Here is a 26,197-nt window from a genome sequence, read left to right as displayed (position 1 = left end):
GTAGCATTGTTTAATGTCCAATAGCTTTTGAGTGAACTGAAAACTACATATAGTCAACCTGCTCTCATGATTATTTTTTTAAACTCTCTTGTGCTGTGGCACAGTAAGGATGAGAAACATATTTTGCTACTAAACATGATTTCAGATTTTTAAATTTGGTACTCTGTAGACAAGAGAATGAAAACAACCAGTTCATGGGTAAAGTAGAAGTGGAAAAATACTTAAAAATGACAGTGGACCCCATCATGTGGGATGAACAGCTACCCACAACGTAAAGCAGATCACGTGAGAGAAGTTAAATCTATGGAAAAAGCAACTTACATGTTTCATCGCATCCTCTTTGGTACCTGGAAATTTCCTGATGTTCTTTCAGATCCTCCTTCTCAAGTCCACCTCAGCATTTAATGCATTTCTGCCTCTTGCCCAAAGAGGATGTTGTCATTCTGGTCTCCTCTATCACCCTTGCTGCAACACTGCCAAACACTCAAAAACATGATACGCATTCTATGAAGAGTTTCAAACTCCTTAGAAGAGCTTGTGCTGGTGTTAGCTACAACTCTCCAAGTCCAGCAAGTCCCTCCTGAGCCCACACTTCATCACTCAATTCTACAGCTCTGCTGGGCCTCTACCTCCCTCTGTTGGCTCCCCAGGACCAGGTACATCTCCCTCTACTAGGCTCCCATTATCCAGCACTCAGTGTCCTTCCTTCTTCTCTTCTAAATGTTTGCAGGGCAATGCAGAGAGGAGAAATCAAAGAAAAGGTACTAGTCACCTTCCTGCTGCAATACATGTTCCTACTTTTCATCATCCAATGAATAACATTTCTATCCAGAAGAGGGGCTGGCGAACTCTCCTGGCAGCAAGGGAAGAATTATGTCCTTCTGCCCAACTCTCTTCGACAGGATTTTAATCTTCAGTAGTAAATTCAAGGAAAAAAAAAGAAAAAAGTTACTTCATTCACTATAGGCTACTACGCCCACTACTCAATTTCCCTGCTGAAGCAAAGCCCACTTAGACAGTCAGTGAACACACAACCATTCCCACCCCAGAGCTCCCAGAGGAGAGGTTAGCTGCAGAGCAGAAAACCCTGCTGCTGTGCAGCAGGTACACAAAGGGCTGCTGCCCACCATTTGTTAAATAACCGGAAGCTTTTAGCAGCTTAAGATACTGAGATTTTAACCACACTGGAGAAATCCCACGGGAAAAAACATATTGGAATACAGAACGTTTTTTTAAGCTGGTATTTTTATTAGAACTCTACATAAAGCACCTTTGCCTGCCTTAAACTTACAGTACTTCTCTGAACACTGCTTTTGTATAACAGCACAAGATGCTTCAAACTACTCCGCATTTCTCGATTTGGACACTGCCACCTTAACAGCTTGCACAATGGCATCTTTGTCAATGCCAAACATCTTCAGGAGCTCAGCTGACTTCCCGCTTCGTGGTACATGAGATACAGCCAGGCGGTTGACTGTGATACCAGGCTCACCCACTACTGCAGCGCACACTGCTTCTCCAATGCCACCTATGAAAAAAAGTCAAAAAGGACACAGATCTGTATGCTTCAACAGGCAACACTGCTTTTAAATCAAAACCAGAAGATCAGAGATCACTTTTTTTTTTTTGTGTCTTTCTGTTTACAAGCTCAGTGCTGTTATTGCTCTCTTGGAGGGCAGACTGGTACCAAGAGGATCTAGACAGAAGAAATGGGGCTAGGATACCTGTCAGACAATCAGAGGAGGAAGTTCAATAGCCTGCTCTAACACATTTTCTCTTGAGCCCATGGTCAAGTAAATAAAATTTTAAAGACATTTAGAAGTTTAAATATGATCAGATCTACACAAGTTAAATCCCCACTTCATATGCTTATGAGAAACATCAGTCACAATATCTATCCAAGTCCTCCAGTTATGAAACAAAACCAATTATGTATTTTAAAGATGTTCCAAGGACAACCAGCCTAACATTTCTGAAGTACTTACCAATTGGCAGTAAGAAATATACCTCTAATGGGCATAGGGTCAGGAATCCCTCACCACTTCAGCATCAGCCGACTGAGGGCCAGGTTTAAGATGTACTTAGACTGGGGAGCATTTACAAATATACCTGATGTGCTGAAAGTCTTCATTCCCACCAAGCTCAACCACATTTACGTGCTTCATCTTTCCATAATGCCTGTACACGCCACTAGACAGCTGAGTTGTGTAATAAATACTCACAACCTTTGCCTAGAGCTCAGTTCAGACTGAACCACTGTCAGTCAAAACGACAAAGGGTGCAATGGGGAACTGCGTGACAGCAGGAGAGATGTTGGAAGCGGGAATACTAGCGAAGAAGAAAGCACGGGGCTGCTGTCAACAGCATGTGCTCCAAAACCTGGCAGGAGAGACATCCTGGGGCTGCGTTACGGTTAAGGTGTATCCAGGAACATGCAGGGCTTGTCCCAGCTATGGGCACGCTGTGCTTTAACCAAACTTAGCCTCCAACCAGAGACACCCACGGCTGCTGAGATCAGCGTGATGTGGGCTTGCAATGCATTCAGGCTTGTGATGCGTGTACACCTGACCTTCCTTGATTGCATCATATATAGAAAACTGTGCCAGTGTAAATCACAGGTTCATCACCTCAGTGGGATTTTGCCATTTTGCAAATCTGCAGTAAAATATTCATTAAGAGTCGAAAGATAAGCTAGAATTGATGAGGCTCAGTAACACAATTACCCTCTATGATCTGAAACAGAAGTATGGCATAATTAGTGCTTATGGAAATACCAGCTCACTTCACAGACCTGCCAAGAGAGGCACTCACCTTGAAGTAGGATAACCTTCTCCTATAATCTATTAGTAAATATTTTCAGTATCTACTAATGCTCTTTTTTCCCCCCTAATTTCTTTAGCTCCCCCAAGAGGGGGAAGCCTGACATGCTGTTCACAACAGCTGTTCTCCATCTGCGTGCAGGCTCACCCTCAGAGGACGTGTGCACAGGCAGACCCCTGAAAACCTGTGCACAAAGTCATGTCAGAGAGCAAGAGGCAGCAGAGCAGCTGAACAGATGATCAGCTCGCAAGCAGATGATCAACTCTTAAACCAAGGTCCTGCAGAATCCTCACAGAGATCATCAGAAGTAGAAAAGAACTGTTTTACTCATGCAAATAAGAACCCAGTGCAGAAGCTGAGGGAGTCTTATAGAGACTACTCTGCTTCTCCCAAGCAGCTTTTTATCTGAAGGTTATTTGGGAATCATCTCCTTGCATGCATACGTGCACTTTGTGCTCTCATGTTAAGAATGCTACCATATGCCAGTGACAGATTCTGAACTAGCCTGCAGGCGGTTTGCAATGCAGGAACAAAACAACTCCAGCAAGGATGCACAATGCTCTGATTCTTCACAGGCTCTGATCTGTTCTTTTACAGTGGTGGAGGAGCAAGAAAGAAATTTCTCCCGTGACAGCTGAAACTGACTAAACCATCTGATTTCAAAAAAAAAAAAACAAACAGTTTAAATCAAGCTATTGGACAAAGAGAAAGCTTAAGAAATGTGCATAGCAAAGGTCTCTCTCTTACAGTTTAACATCCTGCAGAACAGCTGCTGTAAAAGTTATTCTGAGGCTGTTCTGTGCAGTCACTGCACCGCAGCACGAATTTACACTCTCACTGGGAACAAAGGAATCAAGACTTCACTTGCATCATGTGTACAGAAGGACACACAAAGCTAAGTAAACCATAAACGCAATTCTGATTAACCCATTACCTTAGGAAGCGTTCAGCCCTGTCACCATACAGCAATGAGAAAAGGCTAAAACCTCTCTTGTTTTAACTGAATGAACCACAGCAGCGGGCCTCATAATTCTCTCTTTCATCAGGAGAGACTGTGAACTTCAAACCTCTCAGGGCCTGCAGTGTGCACTGTGACCTCCAGGACCCAGCTCACCTTCATGGTAATGGTCCTCAACAGTGATGATTCTGCCTTTGGTCGCTCTTGCATTTTCAAGTATTGTCTTCTTATCCAGGGGCTTTATAGTGAAGGGGTCAATCACACGGATGAAGATTTTTTCTGCAATAATACAATTAAGTTATTTGCAACTTGTCCTTGGACTATGTAAGACAACAAAAGCAGCACAGGCAGCCCCTGCAATCTTCTAGAGCTATTCTGAAAGCTCCCTACACTAACTCCCAAGTATTTGTACTAATGGCTTACCTGACAGAACCTAACCAACCCTCATCTTTCTATGTATTCTTTCTTGATGCTCCTTGTGAGATAGCAACATCCAACTATTCCACAGATCAAACAGAGACAGAAAGGCCTTGGATAAGCAACTCAAGGTCAATATGAGTGCCTGTTAGCAAAGCAGTAACTGAACTGGCCTTCCCAAATGTAAGAGCAGGATCCATCCACCACAAAATCCTTCTTATTCAGACTGTCGCATTTTTTTTCCTCCAGACCTTTATTTTACCTTTAATTTTACTGTCAAGCCAGGCACAACTTCTTCCTGCTTCTTCAATCTGTAAGCATTCTGAATTCTCCCTTGCAGGCTGCCCACCTCACAGGTATACTTGTTTGAGCTGCCCCAGCCCTGATTACAGCGCCTTTAGAATTAGCATAAAAATCAGCATTGGTCCTGCTCTGACAGGCAGGCCAGATTACTCACTGAAGTTGCACACACAACAGCAATCACTAAATTGACTCTTACTAACCTAAGGAAGTCTGAGGCCTGGCCAGCTGTTCAGCAGCCACTCCAAGAAGCTACTTCAACATCCAGGAACTGATGTAGCACACAGAAACCCTCTGCTACACTACAGTAACAGTTTTGTGACTGAAGGCTCTTTTGTAGCCACTGTATTTTAGGCATTAGATGCTGCCTCTACAGTAAGGGAGTATCTCTCCATTGTCAGAGATTTCATGGTCAGCAGTGCATTGCAAAGCACGGAAAATGCAGCAAAATAACAGTTCTAAAAATAAAACTTTCGAAGTGTCCTAAGCCTGGTGGTTCAAGGACATGACGATACCTGTACAAATACAAAGCTACCCCTAAGCCAAAGGCAGCATTAACTGTATTATCTCTTACTATTTGTAATCTCTTCCTGGGCATAGGCCACTGACTCACAGGTGGATTTTCATGGTTTCTTTCTCTTCTTATTTCACTTAAGGATTTTTATTTTCTTTGTCAGATAATGTCAGTGTATTTGAGCACTATCACAGGATCTTCACCTCCCACTCTAGCTAAATGTTGATACGTTCATTCAAAAAACCAAGTTAGCAGTGAACCGTATCTACACGTGTGTGCTGTGTATTGACAGCACTGTGTGAGAGCGCACACTGTTGCTGTGGCTCAGATGGCAAGCTGCATGTTAACTGGCCCCAGTCTGATTGCATTCGATCATGTTGGTGCACTAGCACACCCAACAGAGACCACTCCTGCTTCTTATACACTTCTCCAAGATTCTGCCTATGAGTGCATTCAGACAGGATAGCAATTTTAAGGAGACCTTTGATCTGACCAGTCCAGCAGCTTTCATAGCTACTAATGCTGCTAAGCTAACTAAAACCTACTCCATTAGGCAAGATTGGCATATATATACACACCACATTGCACTTTATCAGCTAGCTGGTGACCAGCTGTCTGTAACATTTTGATAGTTGATATTTAACCAGTACAAAGGGTGAGCAGTTAGGTTGAACAGTATTGATTTCTTTGCTGTAGTAAATGATAAAGGAAAAAAAAGATCACCTTTTCTCAGCTGCTCTGCTGCAGACAGAGCCTCATGCAACGTGACTCCTGCTCCTATCACAGTCACTTGGTCATCCTTACTCTTCAGGACCACCTACAAGAAAATGTTTCCATGCATTTTTCATAAGTCTTGTTGTTTTTACCATTTCTGGAAATTTTATTAAGAGATCAAATCTTTGGATTTAGAATGCTTTAGAGGGAAAGAGGCTTTTACAGAAAAGAACTTGGCATATTTTTTCTCATTTTCTGATTCCCTAGACAATATTTACCTTTGCCTGTCCAATATGGAAGTCCTCATTGTTGTTGTAAATGACAGGATTTTCAGGACGACTAGTTCTTATGAAACAAATGCCCTGTTTCCAAAGAAAGCATGAGTTATAAAAATAGAAAGGCACTGACATTCTGAATGAAAAAAAAAAATGCAGCAAAATGACTTTTTCTATTTGTCTGTTCTTCACCCTTCAGTTTTCCCTCACCTCTTCTTAGAACATGCCAGTAACTTACTGTCTTCTTTCTGATTCAAAGATCTTAATTTATTTTCTGTTCTCTTGTGGAAATGGAGAATCCTACTTGAGTTAATTAGAATCTGAGATCTTTTCCATACACGTGCATATTTTACTTTAGCAGCTTTAAAGCAAAGGAAGAAATGCTCATCTGAAAGCAAGGAAATATCCTTTCCATTAGTTAATGTTCAGATGTCCTTCCAAAAGGAAGTAACAAACTACTACTCAAATCTAATCTCTCCCTCATATTGCTTTACAATCCTTTAACTTTTTTTCCACTCATCTTTTTTTCCCACAGCCCACTCAACACATTTGTTACATATCACATTTCCACACTTCTCCCCTTAAAAGCTGTACCAGCATGACTGAAATTTTTCAGATTCCTTGCTCAAGGTAAATTGCTATGTAAGCCAAGAGAAGTACCAATCAAGGAGATCTGACCCGGTGCTACCAATGATGTTTGAGCATTACTATGACAAATTAGATGAATTAAATAAGAGAAATCAGACACCCAACCATGGCCATAGAGGAACTGTTAGTCCTAGTCCTCTTCAGCCATCTCCCAGTTTAACTACAATCCATCGTTATCAAAGGAGAAAAAGATGACCAGTGAGATTGTCAACTAGTGTCAGTACCACTTTTCAACAGCTCCAAAAATGTTGAGTGTGAGATATCAGTAGAGGACCTGACTCCTGAGCTTTCATGTATAGGCACTTGATGATCAAATCCCCAAGACAAATTTATCTTTCCATATCCAGCTTCAGTTTTGATGCCAGCGATATCTTTCTAAGAGTGTACAATTTCTAAGTTTGCTAAAGACCAACACGAGTTAATGCTTGCCCTTATTTCTGAGCCAACTTAGACCCAAGCTGCAATCACTGTGTAATCATTTACATCTCTCCAGATATGGCCCACAGCATTCCACACTGTTCATTCAGAACTAGCCTGAGCAGAATGTTTGCAGCTTTCCATAAAAAGAAAACATCCCACTGCCACGCTGGAGCCTTTGAAGCAATTTAAGTGGACAGAGAAATGAAAAAAAATGCCAGCAGCAACAAGAAAGTACAGATAAAATATTATTCTCTGGCTCAAATACTCTGATGCAAACCTTGGTGTTGGCAGCAATTTCCACTGCTTTTTCAGTGGCTACAGCATCACCAGGGTAAAAGACAGTAGCATTGGGAACAGCTCGGAACATGGACAGATCCTCCAGTCCCATCTGAGAGGGCCCATCCTCACCTAAAAACAATTAAACCAAGGTTACAGAAAGATAAGTGCAGTTTGACAATCACTCAATATGAGGTTCAGTGCAAACCAGGACTATACGTATGTGTATGTAAAAATAAAATCAGGCACACACAGGACATGCAAGTCTACCTGCTTGAGAAAAGAATCATCTTCTCCTTAAACCTGGAACCGTCTAAACAGTAAATAAAGATAGAAATACTAAAAAGAAAGAGAACTCGGGTTATAAAGAAAAAATGGAAAATAAAGTGCAACAATAAAACAACACAAAAGGCAGACAACCAAAATAAGAAGGATACAGATATAGAAAGAGGGTCACAGGATATCTAAGTATCTTCAGATTTACACGTACCGAAGCCTTACAAGCAAAATTTGCAATTGTCGGTGATGTTACTCTAGATTTCATCTGCTGGAAACGTGAAAGGAGAACTGCACGTGTTCCATCAGAAAGGGAGAGTCCACTTGCTACAACTACACTCAAATTCTTAGGCTTACTTCAAGATTAAATGAAGGGTATGTATATTTTAATACTTTAGAAAGTCTTTTGGAAGAGCAATGAGGAGGTGCCTGTGTTGTTGAACTATTCAAGCATCTTATGGCTTGAATTGCAGATCTATGACAAGGACTGTTAGCCAGAGCATGCTGGATGCCATCAGTTCCCTTAAAGAAACAACCACCACAACCCCCTCCCAAGGGCCTTATGTAAGGGTGCTTTGGGAATGGCACTGTTCCAAAGTAACCATGCAGAGTTCTGAATCCAGTCATGTCACAGCCTGCAAAGCAGAAGCAGGGCAAAAAGCCTTCCCACATGCGCCCACTACCTGTTGTTACTCAAGAAGGACGAGTTCATGAGGAAAGAGGAGAGAATTTTAACAAGAGCAGCACAAAACTCTGAAGAGCTTCAAAGATGTTAAGGAAATCAGTCACTGAACTCTGACACTATATAATACTAATAAAGTATGCATGAACCAGAAAAAAAGTCTCATCGTTCAGTCACAAAAAAAGTGTCTCTGACATCACAGTCCCTAAATCTGAATGCACTCTGACCAAAGTTTTTTTTCTTTACTGATATGGATTCAAATGCATACATAGAAAAAAAGCGAAATTACGAAGAACTAAATGAACAGGTACCTGAATCAGAACCTTACCCAAAGTAAGTAGAATATTCCACTCATGCTTGTCTGTTCCACTTTTGCTATTACAATGCCAATAATAATAGCATCCACAGTTCATACCAGTAATTCACAAACTAGCACTAAGTTGAGTTCTGCCCCACGTGCATCTTGACAAAAATCCCGATTTAATAATTTTGAGAGTAATGCAGCTCAAAAAAGAATAAATTTTCAATTATATCCTCAAAACCTGTATTTACAGCTTAAGCAAAACCTGAGCACTTACTATAAACAGTATCAAACGACTAGAATGTAAAGCTGGCTGTCTAAATGAGTTTTTTTGTTAAGGTCGTTGTGGTAGTTCTCTCTCATGAATTTCATGGGTCCAAATTTCAAAGCAGCAAAAGCCCTAGAACTGCATACATGAAACTTCAATTTTCAGCACAGATCCAGTTAGGATCCTGAAATCCATGCAGGCCTGAAGTTATAATAGGAATTACACTTAACTCATACCCTTCCATTTAAAATTGAATTTTCTAACAGTTAAAAGATTTCTCTGTAGTATTGTTTTTTAGAATTCCGTTGCAACACTTTAGGTTTTTGGAAGCTGGAGTTGAGGCCAAAATCAGGTTTGTAACTCAAACAGCTTTATAAATTTAAGTGTGCACTTTCCAATCACAGCTCCCAGCAAAACATTTCAAACATTGAAAATTCAAAAATTGGAAGTGTAGTTCTAGGAGACAAACCAGGTAACCCAAAGCAGTTTCATCTTCTTAAATGAAGGAAGACCAAAGCTAATTGGCTTGTGCACCAACTCCCTTTGCTGCTTAAAAGACTTAAACTGGATTGAACTTGACTGTGAAGAGGTGGGAGGACTGATTTTAAAAAGAAAAGAGGCTTGTAATAGAATCCCTCCCTTAATGACATATAGAAGCCATAATCTGATATACTCTACTTACAGCTTCCTCCACTAAAGCATACTCTACACCACTGCAAGTCAAGCTTGAAGTTCTGGATGAGACTACACACATTAATAGCATCTTTAAATCTGTATAGCTTTACCAGTATTACAGGGCAGGCTAACTAATTTGCTTCAAACAAAAACAATAAAACCACCCCTTGTGCAAGCCATACTGCTAGCCAAAACCATTAAATCAGCTGCAAAATGGATGTATGCAAAGAACACCACCCTCATTAGCTCTCTCCCGCTTTCTTTTTCTCCACAAATACCTTGTAATATTTCAAGCATGAATGTTTATTGGCATTTTCCTTCTTGGTTTGCAAGTCTGGTCTTATTTTCATGGGCAATCTTTACAGGTTTCATTTCAAAAAAAAAAAAAAAAAAAAGAAAAAAGCCCTCCCTTCATCAAACCAAAAGCAAACCCTAACATGACCTAACATGCATTTAGCAGTTATGACGGGAAGGCAAAGACCAGAGAAGGTAACGCCAATTTCCTGAATTACATAACAGATTCACAGTTCCTGTTTTATTAGCATTTTAAGTTCTGTTTGGTTAGAATGTTTTTACTTTTTTTTTTTTTAAATAAATACATTTGCTGTTCCAGTATTAAGAAATACCTAGATAGATTAAAGCAATTATTTAAAACTGGTGATGTTAAAAGGCAGAATAAAACAAAAATATTTATTTTTGTAAAGCGTTTTTGAGATCCGAGGGCAAGACTATCTGTGCAAAAACAAGTACCATTAGTTTCTCATTTTAGGAACTGGGAATGAGGTGTAACCATGAGACTATTCCCATCACAGAGGAAGTCCACTGCGAAGACGGAAAGGAACCAAAGTTCCTCGCTTTCAGCCAACTCCTTTGTATCACTTTACACTTCAGGCTTGTAGGGAGAAGTCCTACTTTTACCAAGCCAAGCTGATAGAAGAGGAAAAAAAGACAAGCTGAGGCAGGCTTGAAATTTCTCATTCTTTCCAAATGCAGCATTGTGCTTGATATAAAATTACAAATATTACTACTTCCCAAAAATGGCTCTACTGCTAGCTTTATGAATGATGAATCTTTAAAAAAAGCTTTAGCACTCAGCTTTGACCACTAGACACATCATTAAACGAATGGGAAGCACTAGCAAGTAACTCCAGGCTGCTCTTACCGATAGAAACACCGCAGTGTGACCCACAGAGGTTGATGTTACTCTCAGAGATGGCAGCCATACGGATCTGGTCGAATGCCCGTGTGAAGAAGGTCGCAAAGGTGCTGGCAAAAGCAACAGTTCTGTCACGTGTGGCACAGCCAACTGCAATGCTCACCTGAAGAGAGGGAGATTGTACAGGAACAGTGAATTCCTCATTTATCACAGTTTCCAAGAGATCATCCATGGGTCTTTAGCAAGAAGCCCTCAATGCACTTTAAAAAACTCTCTTCTGTTCTGCTCCTAATCACTGGCCTTTCCAAAAAGGAAAGAGAAGCAACTCTCTCTCAGCATCTATTCTGCAGCGTTTCTACTCCTTGACTTAGTTGCTACCCAGTATTGTTGATCCCTACTGGCAGCAGCTTCTTTTCTTCATCTGCAACAAGCAGCCATTCAGAGTTTTAAAACTTATCCATCCTCCTCCCTGTTCTCCTGGATCAAGGACTTACGCTTCCAGTCCAAAATACATGGTATTGACTACCTCCAGCAGATAAAAAAAAATATCATTATTAAATGGGGAACGGATTCACCCATATCACTTAGACTGGTGTTTACTAGAAGGACCCTTCTTCAGCAGGATGGAAAGTAGAACCAGGTTATTAAGTCATTTATTTCTACAGTTACCCCATGCATTTATTTTACACATGTTCCTTCATGGCCAGATTTTTCTCAGCCTGATGTAAATACAAAATGCCTGACTCACACTCATGAAACTGCCCTAGCATAAAATCTGCAAGAGACAGTCCACGGGTTCCTGAGTTATAAATCATTAAAGACAGCAACCCATTTCTGCCTGAATTTATGTTTCTAATTTCATTTGCTTCAGAGAACCATATAGAGGCAACTGACAGTCCAACAGATAAATTATCAAATTTTAGTCCTTTCTGTACAAATGCCATGAGGCCAACTTTTATTAACTATTTCTCTGTCCTCACCTTCATACCCCAGTCTAGCATAGAGCTCACTGTCATGTTGTGTTGTGGTATTCCATTTCCTGTGAAGAAAAAAAAGCCTAAAAAGTCTCTTCAGAATTGACCCTCTGCAAATCACACTGCAGGAAATATTACTATCATTTACAAGTTGCTATCTCCATGCTCTCTGCTGAATTGCAGACAGTGTGACCACAAAAATAAGAAAGATAAAGGAAGACTTAGAACAGGCTGATTAGAAGCACTCCTTTTGTATTACCTTTGTAAGCTTCTGCCACAGCCTAGGTTTTCCATTAGCATTAAGTAAAATTTAGTATCCATGAACACACATGTGAAAAGACTGAAACCTCACTTTCTGAAGAGTCAGACTAAATGGTTCCAGATCCTGCTGTGTAATAGCAGTACTTCATGAAAACAAGAGACCAGTTACCATGTTCTGTTCAGCAATGTAGCATTCAATGTAGCGACTGGGATGATCTTTCTTGAAAAGCTCTGAGAAAGTAGAGTTCTTTGTGTCTCCATCCAAAGCAATCACTCTATCATTAGCATGGCCCAGTTTTGCAAGTGCAACACCATAAGCTTTGCGGGTAGCCCACTAGGAAAAGAAAAGTATAGCAGCACTGTTACACATTCCTGGTTTTAGAAGCTTTTGTTTACTCATTTTTCTCATCTTTCCTTGAATGTATGCACATAAAATTAAAAAAAATAAACAAACTATTTTTAAGTGTTAACAGTATTATAACTACATGTGAGAAGCGTGGCATGGGAGAGTAAACAAAAAAAGGAAAATAGTGAAGCATGAGGACACGTATCTGTGTTGAAACCAGCAACTCCCTACCCATCCAGGTAGAAATTTTTGAAAACCTTACCCGGATAGGTCTCTATCAACCAGGTCTACAAAATCAACAAACCAATATTTTTGCTCCCACTTTCCAACCAGGGAGATTCAATGAGCCTTGCAGCGCTTCTTTAATTTTATTTACACATAAAATAGTTAGGATAACTGACAATGATCACAAATTTACAGAGTGATTTGAATCTTTCTATTTTAATATATCCTTTCAATACCTGGCAAGTAGAACATTTGTGTGTCACACCACAGAGGTAGGTATTTACCAGGATACTAAAAACTGTATGGGAAGATTTGAATAGTAGAAATCATGGCAATGGATACCATGGGAAACAAATCCTCTTGCCACCCACTAAACAGTCTTATGCTTCAGACGTCTGTCAAACTTTGAGAAAAGAAGGGAGTACCTTTTCTCCCACTTTGTAACTTGGTGGAGATGGCATCTTAATGTTTCTAATATTTACTACAGGTGCATCTTCTTCTGGGAGAGCAGGAGAAAGTTTTTTCTTGTTTTGGATTTTCTCATCTATTTCCAGAATTACTTGTTCAGCCATGTTTTTTGGAAGTGGCTTTCCATGCCAGCTTTCCTTATCTTCAACACCTGCACATTTTATTACAAATAAGAAAAATATTTAATCTTTTAGTAGCAGATTTTACCATGATAAAAGAGCAATGGACTACAACGCTCTAATATCATTTCCAAAGAAAGAATTTCCTTATTATTCCTGCCGTAAGCAGTTACAATAGTATTCAACTGCATTAATAAAAACATGTTCAAACACATCAGAGTCAAATTCCAAACATTCCAGACTAGTGACCATTCAAGACAACAAACTTTCAGTGTCTTCTAGTGAAACTATTTTTTAAATTGGTACCTAAAATATCCAGTCCATAAACATAGCAAGAACAGTTCTACATCAATGTGAACAGTTAACATGAAATTGTAGCAGTTAGTACTATAAAAACTAAGTTTCAAACAACAATTAACCAAGCTGTCTAATTCAAACAAACCCTGCAGATTTACAGCTTTAATAGCTTCTGCTGACTCCTATGTTTGTGCACCTAGCACTAACAGCAAAATCACCTCTCTGGCTGATATGCTTTTCACTAAGTGACTAGGAATAACAAGTTTTGCTTGCTTGCTTAATGAAAAGGATGGAAGAGATTCACTCTTGTTATTAATAATTTTTAGCTGATCAGAAAGAGGAATCCACACTGTGCTGCTAAACCGGGTAGCTGAACAGAATCATGGTGATGTCTGACAGGTTGAACATGCATTGAGTCCATTTATTGTAGCTAGCATAGATCTCCTCACCTCCAAGAGCCAAAATCATTTTTTAAGCACTAATGCTGTTAAGAAGTATAAAGAGTTTGAAAGACTTTTTACACACTGTTGCTCAAATGCATAAACGTTTGTCCACTGGAATATCACATTTACTTAAGTCTCATACCACATGAAAACTATGAAAGGATCTCAGAGGACCCATGAACTCCAAAATGTAGAGCTGCTAACCTATGAAATAATTTCTTTGAAATGCTGTATCCTGTATCTGTCAAAATTACGCATCAGATCATACGAAATAACCTGCAGTATGATGAGATGTCTTATGTCTGATGTACCATGTCTCATGAAGTTTTATCAAAACTGCAAATGCAACATCCCTCGTTCTCTGTGCATTTTATACTGCCTGGCTGGTAACTAGCAGACTTGTTATCTGCAGCGGGGAACATGGAGCTTCTGTGACCAAGTTACTCTCTTCTCTGTCTCACAGTAGTCGCTGCATACAAGTACAGCTGACAGCAGAGGAAATCCTACTCTGTAACTGGAGATCTATAAAAGCCCAATTAACACAGCTGGCTGATGTTAAGATCTCAGTCACATCTTTGCCTGATTCTAATGAAGGGCCAATCTAATGTCCTTTATAAAAAAAAAAAGAAAAACCAATAGAATAGAATTATGATTTTTCAGAATGCATTGTAATATGACCAAGTGATAAAAGTGCTAGGATGATAACCATTTCAAATCTATGAGATGTTAGACTTCAATATATTTTTTTAAACAATCGCATCGTTATTGCAGTACTCTGTACATGTATTATACACAAAACAGTGGATGGTTTATTACCTGATATGCCTTTGCCTTTAAAAGTCTTTGCAATGATAGCTGTTGGCTGATGTTTGGCCTGCCCAAAGGCTTTGCAAAGTTCTTCCACACTGTGTCCATCAACAATGATAGCATGCCAGCTAAGAACACAAACAGATCAACTGTTTCTAAACGGTGTTAGCATATGACTCCCTCTGGTAGCTAGCAACAATAATGAATACTAACTTCATTCCAATGCAGTGTCTTTTTAAGAGACCCAAAATATGCCAGAAACGTGAACTAGCATTCAGTTGCGACCATAAAATATCCTTTTTTTTTTTTAAATAAGGCCAAATGACTCACTGGCAAAATCCATTAAGTTATCCTACACTTCTTCAAAAATAAAACCCATTTTTAAATACAAGAGCAAACTACACATCTAGCAATTAAAAAAAACTAACAATGAAAATTGATTAAAACCATTAAAATGCTTCATCATAATCTGCATGGTTGATATTTTATCTGACTTTTTTGTCATGGATTTTTGCATTTGTATAAAAAATACACATTTCTAAACTACATGAAAGTCCATACAAAGAATTCTCTTGGGAAAAACATTTTTCATGCCATTTTTCTGATCTAGTTGCTAAGACAGTACCCGTGGTCACAGATAGTTATGTCTGTATTCAATGTTGTTAGAAATAGATCCTCTAACAAATTTATCTGAGTAAGCAATCCTTGTATTTTTCCTCTAAACAACAATTCTGACACTTCTAATGTTCCTGCTGCACAAATACAGACTACTAGTATCAGCAATCATGAAAGACCATCTTTCTTGGTGTTGGTTTCCTTTAGAGCTGAAAGTGCATTTAAAAAATTCTAAAAAAGGCAAATAAAACATGGTTTCAAATGGAAGAGTATACTGAACTTCTTCCAATCACATACCCAAAGGCCTCACAACGTTTTTGGTAGATTTCAACATGATGCTGCAGAGGTGCAGGGTCACTTTGTCCAAGACGGTTAACATCAAATATAGCAACTAGATTATCAAGCTTGTAAAACCCAGCAAAGGCCATTGCCTCCCAAACAGAGCCTTCAGATAACTCTCCATCTCCAAGCAGACAATACACTCGATAGCTGGAAAAAGAAATTTAAAAAAAAACAAACAAACATGGTTTGACATGTAAGCAGAACTAAACCAAAAGCAAAATCTCTCTTAACGATTCCTGGCAAGAGGTTTTTTGTTTATTCCAAATATTGGTCAATTGATTCACCTCAGATAACTTTATGTAACCTTAGACAAATCAAAGTACTTCTGAGCTGTTACACACAAGAAAATGTTTAAGATGAGAGATACTTTTTCAAATTTTTCTCTCTAAGAAAATTAGGTTTTAAGCCTCCTATTACAAGGCTTGAATGAACTGGCCCATTAAACACTGTCACTGTGACTCAGCAAGGCCACTGACAATGCATGAAAGGTAACCGCCTGCTTCCTCATTCCTAGTATATATTCCCTGGAAGGTCACCCAGTAATTTCATTTCAGGAAACTATAAATTGGGAATTAATTTAGCTACATATTAACACCTGTCACATAACCAAATTCAGGAAACAGAAAACCAAATGATACTATTTTGTAGACTGCTTGTGTACACACTGAAGCTTTTTATTTAGGCAAAACTCAGCAGGATTACTGCCTGATCTCCTCTACGGCATTCAGCCCTGAGTTTTTCTTCTGTTCTCACTCTCTTTCTGGATGACAAAGCTATTATTTATTAAAATTAAAATGGAATTGTATGTTAGGCTTCAAAGATATATTTTAAAAACCAAATAATCAAGATAGCTGTTAGTTTTTTTTTTTACTAGACATTAAGCTATTACAGACTTCTGATCCAAATCCCACCTTCCTTTAGCTAGATCTGAACTCTGTCCACACAAGCTTCTTCCCATTACTGCATGCAACACTGCCTTTTTCTTCCATCAAGTAACCACTGGTTAATTTTTTTCCCCACACGTAGCATCTGCTAAACTCAATTAAAATCAGCAAGTCATCTTTCACACAAATGATTTCAAGCTAGTGAAGTGTAGGGCACATTAACTGGGCAGCCTACGTTTGAATGTGCTAGAACTGTCACATAAAATAAATCAACTACATCAGGCTACTTTCCTCCTCATACAGATTTGCCTTTAGACATCTACTTTTCTTATCCACAAAACAAATGGCAGAAGCAATCATTTTTGCCTCTATGGAGTCAAGTGGTTTTCAGGTAACGTTTTTAAGCCTTACTTTATGATTCAGTAATGCTATTATTGACCATAACAGTTCCTCATCCAGATTCATGTTGTCCATTATTTGTCATCTGACTTTGAACAGATGCATCCCCAGTTGATTTCTTCCCCCTAAGGGGAGGCATACGAGTCTCAAAATTGCTATCAGTTACTCTCCAGAAGTTAGAGGCCGCTCCAGCAGCTTACTGCCTTCTCTGTGCAGGAACATCACCTTGCTGTCAGGTTACAAAAGGAATGAGCATATTCTTGATAATCTCCAAATCTTTCCCAGTTTCACTAGCAATGGATTCATAATTATCAGGGTGATATTTTTATTATTTTAAACCTGAATTAAGTTAAGACTTCAGTTAAGACTTGGGAAAGGAGAAAAACAGAATAAAGGATTCCCCGTTCCCATTCCCCCCCAAAGTAAAAATATAAATTTCTTTTCACAAAACATTCCCACTGAATGCCTATAATGATGAAATAAGAAGATGGAATTACCTGGCTCTGTCAAAGAATTTGCCAGTGTATGCCATTCCACATGCAGCACCAAGACCCTGCCCAAGGGATCCAGTAGCCACATCAGTGAACGCTTGTCTCTGATAATAAAAAGACAATGATTATTTTACAGTCGAGAAACAGAAAAGCAGGAGATGGTTCAACATCCACCAAAATTCAGCATCTCAGCCATGACAATATAGTGCAAGTCCCTCCATACCTCACCCTCTTCCCCTCTCCCAGCTATCCATGTACTTCAATGGTCAGTGTCACAGGCTAACTAGTTTCTCTGAGAGGGAGTGTTGCCTATAGCTCAGGGATTTCTAAACTGTGCCTGAGATGGCAACAGTTAAAAACTGATAATTTTGAATAAAAAAATTAATTGAAAGAATTGATTGGAAATGGAAAGTCAACCAAATTGGATATAAACCCTTAAAATACCTCAAAACTTCTTATAGAGCAAGAAGAGCCATATTTTATACAACCCTTTTTAAACAGAAAATATTGTCATACAGGACTGCAGAAGAAGTTTATTAGAATGCTAAAGGTTATTTTTGCACACTCGTTTGAACCCAGACCCTGATTCAATTGTGAAGCCACAAATATCATCATAAACCTGCATGGAAATCTTTATCTTTCCTGCACTGTAGCTGGCAACCAAGAGTTGCAGCAATATATATATATATTTATTTATTATTATTTATTTATTTTACAGAAAACACCATGTTGTATCAAAGGTTACAAGCACTCACTGGTACTGGGTGTCCTTCTAAGACAGAATCAATTTTCCTCAAGTTCAGTAAATCTGTTTCTTGTAGAAAGCCGGCCTCTGCCCAAACAGAATATAAAATTGGTGCTGCATGACCCTAGAGAGAAACACCAATTTTAAGCAAAACAAGCTTCACAATATCCTATAAACAAGACAAATGTCTACAAAGCAGAAAAAGGTCTATAATCAGCTTCTTGGGTCCACCAAAATGGGATCAAATTCTAAACCATTTTTACGATAGAACATACACCCTGATGCTTGCTACCATGTGCTCAGTGCCCATGCTTAAAGTAGCCCAGACATCTGACTGCAGTTAAGGTACAGAGAATGCTGCACTCAAGGGCCATTTAGGACATACTCAAGAAAATTAACTTTGAAGAATAAGTAAGTCTCTCAGTCATGTGGGTCCAATTGCAAAAATCAGTTTTCATATCAAAATGAAACACCTTGATTGATTCAATTTGCTTAGGTAGCACTTTCAAGAACAGAGCGCTGGTCATTCAGTCAGTAAGCAGATGGCTGAGAAAGTGTTATTCCACTAAAACTTCCACAGTACCCGAGTGCAAGGCAAGATGCAGGGTGTGCCAATCAGCAAAATTTGAAGCTTTATACAATCAGATCCCTGTGGCTAGATCCATCTGGACAACTACAACGTAGCAGCCACGTTTCACCACAGAGCCATTAGGAAGGAGTCAGCAGAAGCATGCACAGCTTTGAAGCCATTTAGCAACTCTAGGCAGAAACCCTGCTTAATCTGAGGGGGTAAAACAGATATTAAGCTATCCTGTCTTACTATTTTAGCTCCTCAGCACTAGCTATGGGCTTCTCACCCAGTTACTTCATTTGGAAAGGCAGTCAGAAGTGGCAACAGTTATAACCAACACAACAGATAGACACCATCAGCTATGCAGTATTACTGCAAGCCACCATCTGAGGGGCTCTGACTGAGGAGAGAACTTCATCAGCTGCTCTGTACACCACTGGGAGCTTTCCTGAAGGCCCCTCAGCTGCCCTTAAGGCACACGACCAAAATGTCCCCGAGATGCACAAGGGCACAAAGCAAAAGTCAACAAGAAATACACAGGGGCAGTCAGGGTTGTGCTTTTATGTGTTCTCTGAACTAGAGTGGCTTCAGAAGTACTACTCACTTTAACACCATATTGGCAGAGCAGGAATGCAAGCGACTCACTAACCCACCATAGCTACTTCCTACAACACTCCCTGAAGAGCTGACAGTAATTAGTGCACGCTGTGACACGTGTGACAATTAGTGCACTAATAACAGTATGGCTGCATTTAACAAGTGGAGCACAAAAGCTAACTGTGACTTACCACTGAGAAAATTAGCTATGCCAAGATAAAGCAGACTTGAATTTCCCAATAGGTTTTATAGACAACATGATAGCATTTATTATTTAATATCAGAACAACTTAACATAGTGAAATTCAGGCAAACCAACACACAGTACAGAGATACTTCTTAATGATTTTTGAGTTATGCTACAACTTAACTCTATCAACTTTTATATTTCCGTAGTAAACACATTCCAAGCTCTCAAACATTTGCAATGCTTCTCAGTGGATGCAAGCATAAGTAAGTGCAAGTCATGGAAGACAGATCCATGTGATTTACAGACAGCTCTTTACTAGCAACCATATAGCATAACAGTTAGGATTTTACCTTTGAGAGAACAAAACGGTCGTTGCTGGCATTTCTGGGATCTTGCACTTTGTACTTCATGGTATGGAAAAACAGCACAGACATAATCTCTGCTGCACTGCAACATGATGTAGGGTGGCTACAAGTCAAGACAGACCCAAGATTACCACTTCTCGTTATTGTTTTCTTAGGATCACATCTTTAAAACACCGCTTTACCAGTCCTCTACCCCTCAGCGTTAAAACATACAGCCTAAAGCATTTGTGATAACCCATCCCACCTACCATTACCCCAATGCCAATCAATTGCACTTTAAGACGAAGGAGCCTTGTTATCTAGTTAAAGTGGATGTTAAAGATAGACGCCAGTGACGGACCAAGGACGTCTTTTAGAGCTCTCCATTCTTCATGCCAGAAGACAGTACCCTAATCAGTGACCGGGGAGCATGGGAAGTAGCACACACCCCGTGCCCCAAATCATACCCTGCTGACTTGTCTAAGGCAGGAATTCACCCTGAAGCAGAGGTACTTTGGCCACTCGCTGAATGAAGGAATTAAACACGTGGCATCATGACGTGTTCAGGCCTCACTGCACAGGCGGGAACTGGTAACGTAAGATTAACTTGGTTTGAATGTTCTGGAACATTTAGAACTGTATAACAAAACTTTTTTTTTTTTTAAATGATTCATTATTTCACTGTTAGAAGTGTTTGAACCAGAATTTTGACTTCTAGAGAAGGCACTAAGTAATACAGTTCTCACATTTCATCTATTGACAGTGAATACAGACATTTACTGTCTCCAGCTTGTTATTAAAAATAATAAACATCCAGATACACATTATAAAATACCAATTTGGTTAATCTTTGGCTAAAAGAAGGACCAACGTTTTCCAAATTTACATTTAGATAAGTTTGAAAATATCAAAATAATTGGTTCAACAACGATTTAGAAACAGCTGGACAGTCTCTCTTCTACTGAAGAATCTGGGACAATTTCTGCAACAGTTTTCAGCAGCAACACAAATGAATACTTCAACTGTAGCTTGCCTCTGAAATACACTGGCCCCCTTCAGAAGCAGATATGCCATACAGCAGCAAACAAATAAATATAAAATTATATGATGAGTTTTTTCCATGTGGCAAATACTGAGTTATTCCAACACAACGTATATATTTCATTTATCAGAAGGGCATACAAATATTTTTATTTAATCTACATTACTGTAAGTTAAATAATGATTGCTGTGATTCTTTTTGACCTTGAAGGGATGGTCCCTACTTGACCTATTCAGTATATCAGCCTTGGGTTTTCACTTACTTTGGACAGAACTCTAAAGCAACACAGAGAGTTGTTTTTTTGTTTGTTTTTTAATCTTTATTTAAAGTGAAAGTAGCATTTTTTTTTTTTTCAGATTTTACTGGTGTAAACAGGATCATTCTAAAGTACAGGAAAGTAAGTGATGAACAGTAGGAGAGTTATGGCTCCAGAAACCAACACCAGCTTTGAGACCAAAACACTCTCACCCCACTTTCTCTTCTGCCAACATTTATTTTTCATCTTTAACGTGATACTCTTTAAAATATTAGACCCTTTTTGTAATACAGGACAATTTTACTATGAAAGAGTCACACTTCATTTTTCTTTACACATGTACATTTACCATGCATGTTAGGATTAGACAACACTTTCACTAGAGCTTTAATGACAATATTCTCTGCTGGTCATAATAAACCTTCCCTCCCAACATCCCCAACAGTGCTATAATAAGAGAATAAAAACATGCAAAACACTAGCAAAATATGAATTATGGTTAGTGTCCATCCCTTAGTAAGTACTCACACACAAGGAACCACAAGAATTAGCTTTAAACCATGGTTCAAACATATTAGTAAATATTTATGTATTTGAGTTAATCAATAAGCCTTACATGCTTGTTTAAAGCCTTCATTCCTTGAATTTTATTAACTTTATACTTAACCATACTTCTATGAACTCCTGGTCTTGGTAAAAAAAAGTTTTAAACAACCTAAAATGGTAGCATGTGGAAAAAAAAAGTAGAAAATTTAATAAATGATCTGAAAATTAAAAAAAAAATTGTTTAAACTAATAGTTAATTAAATGAATTCCTACTAACAGAAGTTACCTAAAATTTAATGACATAACAGAAACCATGAATTGCTCTAAAACCAGCTATGTAATTTTGCTAAATATAGCCATCCTAATTAGATCAACTGCTCCAATTTTAATTCATACTTTCCTAACAAATCCTGTTAAAAAAAATCCTTGTTAAGCCTAAAAAAGTGTATTTGTCATACTCATACTGGGGAAAAAAATACAGCAACTCATCACCACTATTCTCACACCATCTTTCACATGTATTCTCAACTAACCAACAACCTAGAACTTTGTGGCAATGGTCTGATGAATACATTTCTCTGCCCGATAGATTCTACCATGTAACTTCCTTAAATTTGAAATACAGCCCTTCTATAGGAAACCAAACCAAAAAAAAAAAACACACTAGAACCCTGAAATTTTGGATCCACAGAAATAAAGAGTAAAATAATTACAGGATAGAACTTTTTTCACTTAACATCAATTTATATTACCTCCACATACACATGCCTAGTCATTTCATCTGAGGAGAACTGTAGTAGAATGTTAAAACGGAATATTGAGTAAATGACACAGATAAAATATGCAAGAAAATCTGCAACAAGTGATCAAACCACATGTTATGAAATTTAACTGCTTCTTAAGAAACTCTGGCAGCTTCCACTTTCAAGAATTTAGCTATCTAATTCTAGGAAGCAGACACTGTTTCAAAACTACAGAAGTTTATCATTAGCTACAAAAGGGACTCTACCAGTTTTGATCAAAATGTCCGCACTGCTTATCTAAAAGGGAAGCTCAGCCACACCCAAAAGCAAGTATGTTCAATCTTTACAATTAAATTAATCAAGTTTTTTCCCCACCTAAGGCATTTTAGGCACTTGTTTCCAGTTTACTGAATTTTTCCACTACAGCTAATAAGGGACTCATCATAGCTAAATTACATATTTGAGCATCTTAAGGACCAGATTCCCTAGTATCTTAGCCCTTGTTCAGATAAAGGCTATACTTTCTTTAATAAAACACAAGTAAAGACTGCAAGAACTGGCTTGTCTTACCAACCACTGAACCACTTTTCCTGCAACACAAGTCACAGTTTACAGAAATTACTTCCGTGACAGAAGTCAGCAGGTTCTCTTTCATTTGAAGTGTTTCTATTGCAAGTATTTCTGTCACTTTTACAAACTACACCTTTAACAAATACTAGCTTCCTTGAAAAAGTCAATGCAAGCATGACACGGCTTTTTTTTCCTTTTCTTTTTAAGAGTAAGCCTCTATTTAAACGTAACCTGCATTCAAATTTCTCTGTCTACATTCTTACACTATGCTAGCACTTTAAACAAAGCTCAGTCTCATTCAGGTTTTTGGAAAACACATTCATAATGCTTAATTGCTTTAGAAATGTACGTCATTTGCCTAATGCTCCAACAGATTCTGAAGTTCTTTTCCTTTTAGGCATGATACAACACCATCTTGGTAAGCAAATCTTACATTTATTAATAAAACATATAACTTGACGACATTATCTTCCCTCCAGAGCCCATCTTTTGTAACTTGCTCATTATCAGGGTGTGTAATAATTTCAGACTCTACACAACTCTAAGTAGAGCTAGAATAAGCTGTAGTGATTAATGAAATGTCCCTGTGCAAGGGGTACTCAGTATTGTAGTACATAGGAATAAATAGCTCAAGCAAAGCTATTTTTACCATTTCTTCATCAGTACTGGGAAAATGATGCTAATACCAGATTTCTCAATTTTGTGAACCACAGAAGAAAAGCAAATGGTGTGGCAAGATCCTAATTCTTTATTTTCACATCAGACTACACGGAGATAATTTTACCTGTAGATAAGAGAACCAGTAACACACACATCTGTGGCCTGCGTACAATACGTAGTAGAACCGCAAGATTGAAGCCTCAACTGTACTAATCAGACGTATCACAATTTTTCTTACCAGTGATTTCACATAGGCTTGTATAATATCTGCTATACATTGGAGCTTTGAATCAAATCAAGAATCAAAGAGCAATTATTGAGTGTCCTGCGCTTCTCTCTCCAGGCTGGACCAACCAAGTTTTTATTGCTTGGTAAAAACCCACTCCTACGGCTGGCTGAGAGGCTCCTCGTGCCCCAACACCCTATTTTACACAGAGAACCAAAGCAGTATTGTCACTTGCTGCATGGAAAAGGAATAAGTAAAGTTCAGTTTCTGTATGCTTTGAGAAAGAGCCACGTGAGGCAGCCCATGCCGGACACAGAGCGGTAAGTGTAAGGCAATTCAAAGAGAAAGCTTGAAAATGTTTCCCAGGCCACCTTTCTCCACAGAAACCTCAGCGTCCAAAGGATTCCTTCAGCTATACGAAAAAAAAGGAAAAAAAAAAAACCACACACTACAGCCAGTTTCAAAGACATCTAAACGGAGGAAATTGCCACAAGATGGGATATAAAAGGCCCGCATTCTACGTGGAACCACTCAAATGCATTATTCAAGCAGAAAAAATGGATTTAATTTTACATGAGTCAAAGTGGATTGTCTGCAGAGATTTTTTTTCCATAGGTAAAGCACGATCAAAGGAAGGATAACCCTGGAATCTGCACACATCAGAGACTCGGCTAAATCCTGTCCAGAGGCCTGAATAAACCGCCCGTTGGAGACCGCGGGCATTTCACAGATAATCCCACTCGGGCTCACTTGAAATTCTGTGGAGAATTACTTCCAACTGACGGGCACGAAATGAAAAAGAAACCGTTTGCGCCTGGGGCAGGAATTCTTTGGTGCTCAGTCCTGCACCGGCTCGGCACGGCCACAGCGCTGCCGCCCGGGGCGGGGCCGGGCCGGGGCCGCTCCGCGCCTCGCCCGCCGCCGCCATTTCCTGACGGAGCATCCCGCGGAGCCCCCGCCGGCACGGCCACGCGGGCTGCGGGACACACGGGACATCTGGCCGCGGCTGCGCTGTGTAGAGGCTGCCCGTCCCCGCTGCGGGGTGCTCCGTCTCCCTCCGCTCAGTGTTGTGCAGAAAACAGAGCGAGAAAGGAAGAGCCCCCAGCAGCCCCCCCTCAGCAGCCCCTCTCGGGGCTCAGCCCACCCGCCCCACTCACCCCGAACCGGCCGCGGTCGTGGCCTTGATGGAGCTGATGCGGAGCCGGTTGGCCGTGTCCTTCAGGGCCTGCAGCGTCTGCTGGTCGGGCTTGTGGTAGTCCTCCATGGGGGCCAAGCAGCAATCGGCGGCAGCAGCGGGGGTCGTGTGGCGGCGGCACCCGGGGCCGGGAGGGGCGGCGGCGCTCGGTGAGGACCGCGAGCAGCGCGCCTCGGAAGGGAGGGCGGAGAGAAAGAGCAGGCGAGGGAGGGACGGACGGATGGCAGGAGGGAGCGAGGGAGGCTCGGCCCCCACCGGAGAGGCGGGCCCGGTCCGGCCTCGGAGCCCGCCGGCTCCCCCTGCCGATAGGAGGCGGCTCCAGGGGCAGCGCGCAGGTGCCCCGGGCGCCATTTCGCTGCCCCGCCTGAGGTGCGGCCGGAGCCCCGCGGCCTCTCACAGCCGCTCGGAGCAGAAGGGGGTCTCCAACTCACACTCTTCCATCGTTCAAACCCCGTCAGGTGAAGCTATTTCTGTGGGTTTCCACCTCGAGCCTGTCCTTGCCGGTTAAAGAATGTCACTGCATCACGTGTAGTCGTTTGCAGCTGTGGCGGAATTGCTGTGTGCCCTTTGCTTTCGAGAAAGAATCAACATTTCAGTCACACACGTTCAAAAAGCAGAGCTCTCCTAGCTCTCCTCATTTAACAAGTACAGAGAGTTTAGCTTAACAGACTGACTTCATCAGTCCTCAATCGGAAAATACAACTTCTTTAGCAATTCTGAACAGTAGGATGTTAAAGTCATTAAAGCTACAAACTTAACTAGGCACACTAAAAATGTAATGTTTGTTCTGGAAAACTCCAGTAGTACTCGAAGTCACAATCTTAAAAAAATATATATATATATATAAATTAAACCCACAGAAAACACAAATAATCAAAACCTTCATGTCTTGCTCATGATGGCTGGTATTAGTGCACTGCGCTCTGCATGCATTTCAGTGTTGTGTCCACTCATAGCTTGTCTTGGAAGCTTTATTACATTGTTTAAAAAAAGTGATATATTTTTTAAATATAAACAGTTACTCATAGTGAATATTAGTGCTACTGTTATCTCCCTTCTGAAGGCATTACTGATGTGTACCATTTAAGAAAACTGAACCTTCATCTTCAGCTCTCTGAAGAATCTGGGTTTCAGCAATAAG

At 39.9% G+C, this 26,197-nt stretch overlaps 1 protein-coding gene across 1 annotated transcript; it reads right to left on the bottom strand.

Annotated features, from left to right (window-relative positions):
- Positions 1-1,227: 1,227 nt before the first annotated feature.
- On the bottom strand, positions 1,228-25,352 carry TKT (transketolase). Its single transcript, XM_083795966.1, has 14 exons — positions 25,019-25,352; positions 19,825-19,942; positions 18,127-18,240; positions 17,378-17,475; positions 15,553-15,744; positions 14,650-14,768; positions 12,932-13,125; positions 12,105-12,269; positions 10,707-10,863; positions 7,344-7,474; positions 6,002-6,085; positions 5,733-5,826; positions 3,935-4,057; positions 1,228-1,528 (listed from the first exon to the last, which is right to left on the bottom strand). The coding sequence occupies exons 1-14, from the start codon at positions 25,123-25,125 to the stop codon at positions 1,341-1,343; spliced, it is 1,884 nt and encodes a 627-aa protein (XP_083652092.1). The 5' UTR covers positions 25,126-25,352; the 3' UTR covers positions 1,228-1,340.
- Positions 25,353-26,197: the final 845 nt, after the last annotated feature.

The sequence above is a fragment of the Anser anser genome (assembly GCF_964211835.1).
Source record: "Anser anser genome assembly, chromosome: 12".
NCBI lineage: Eukaryota > Metazoa > Chordata > Aves > Anseriformes > Anatidae > Anser > Anser anser.
The sequence above is the reverse complement of the archived record's forward strand: the minus strand, read 5'-3'. Positions and strand labels throughout refer to the sequence as shown.

Bases quoted from the DNA above. Each gene is read 5' to 3' on its own strand.
- TKT (XM_083795966.1), bottom strand. From the start codon at position 25,125: ATGGAGGACTACCACAAGCCCGACCAGCAGACGCTGCAGGCCCTGAAG. The intron at 19,943-25,018 runs GTGAGTGGGGCG...CTTGACTTGTAG, and splicing joins ACGACCGCGGCCGGTTCGGG to CCACCCTACATCATGTTGCA. The intron at 14,769-15,552 runs GTATGTGATTGG...TTGTGTTCTTAG, and splicing joins AAACGTTGTGAGGCCTTTGG to CTGGCATGCTATCATTGTTG.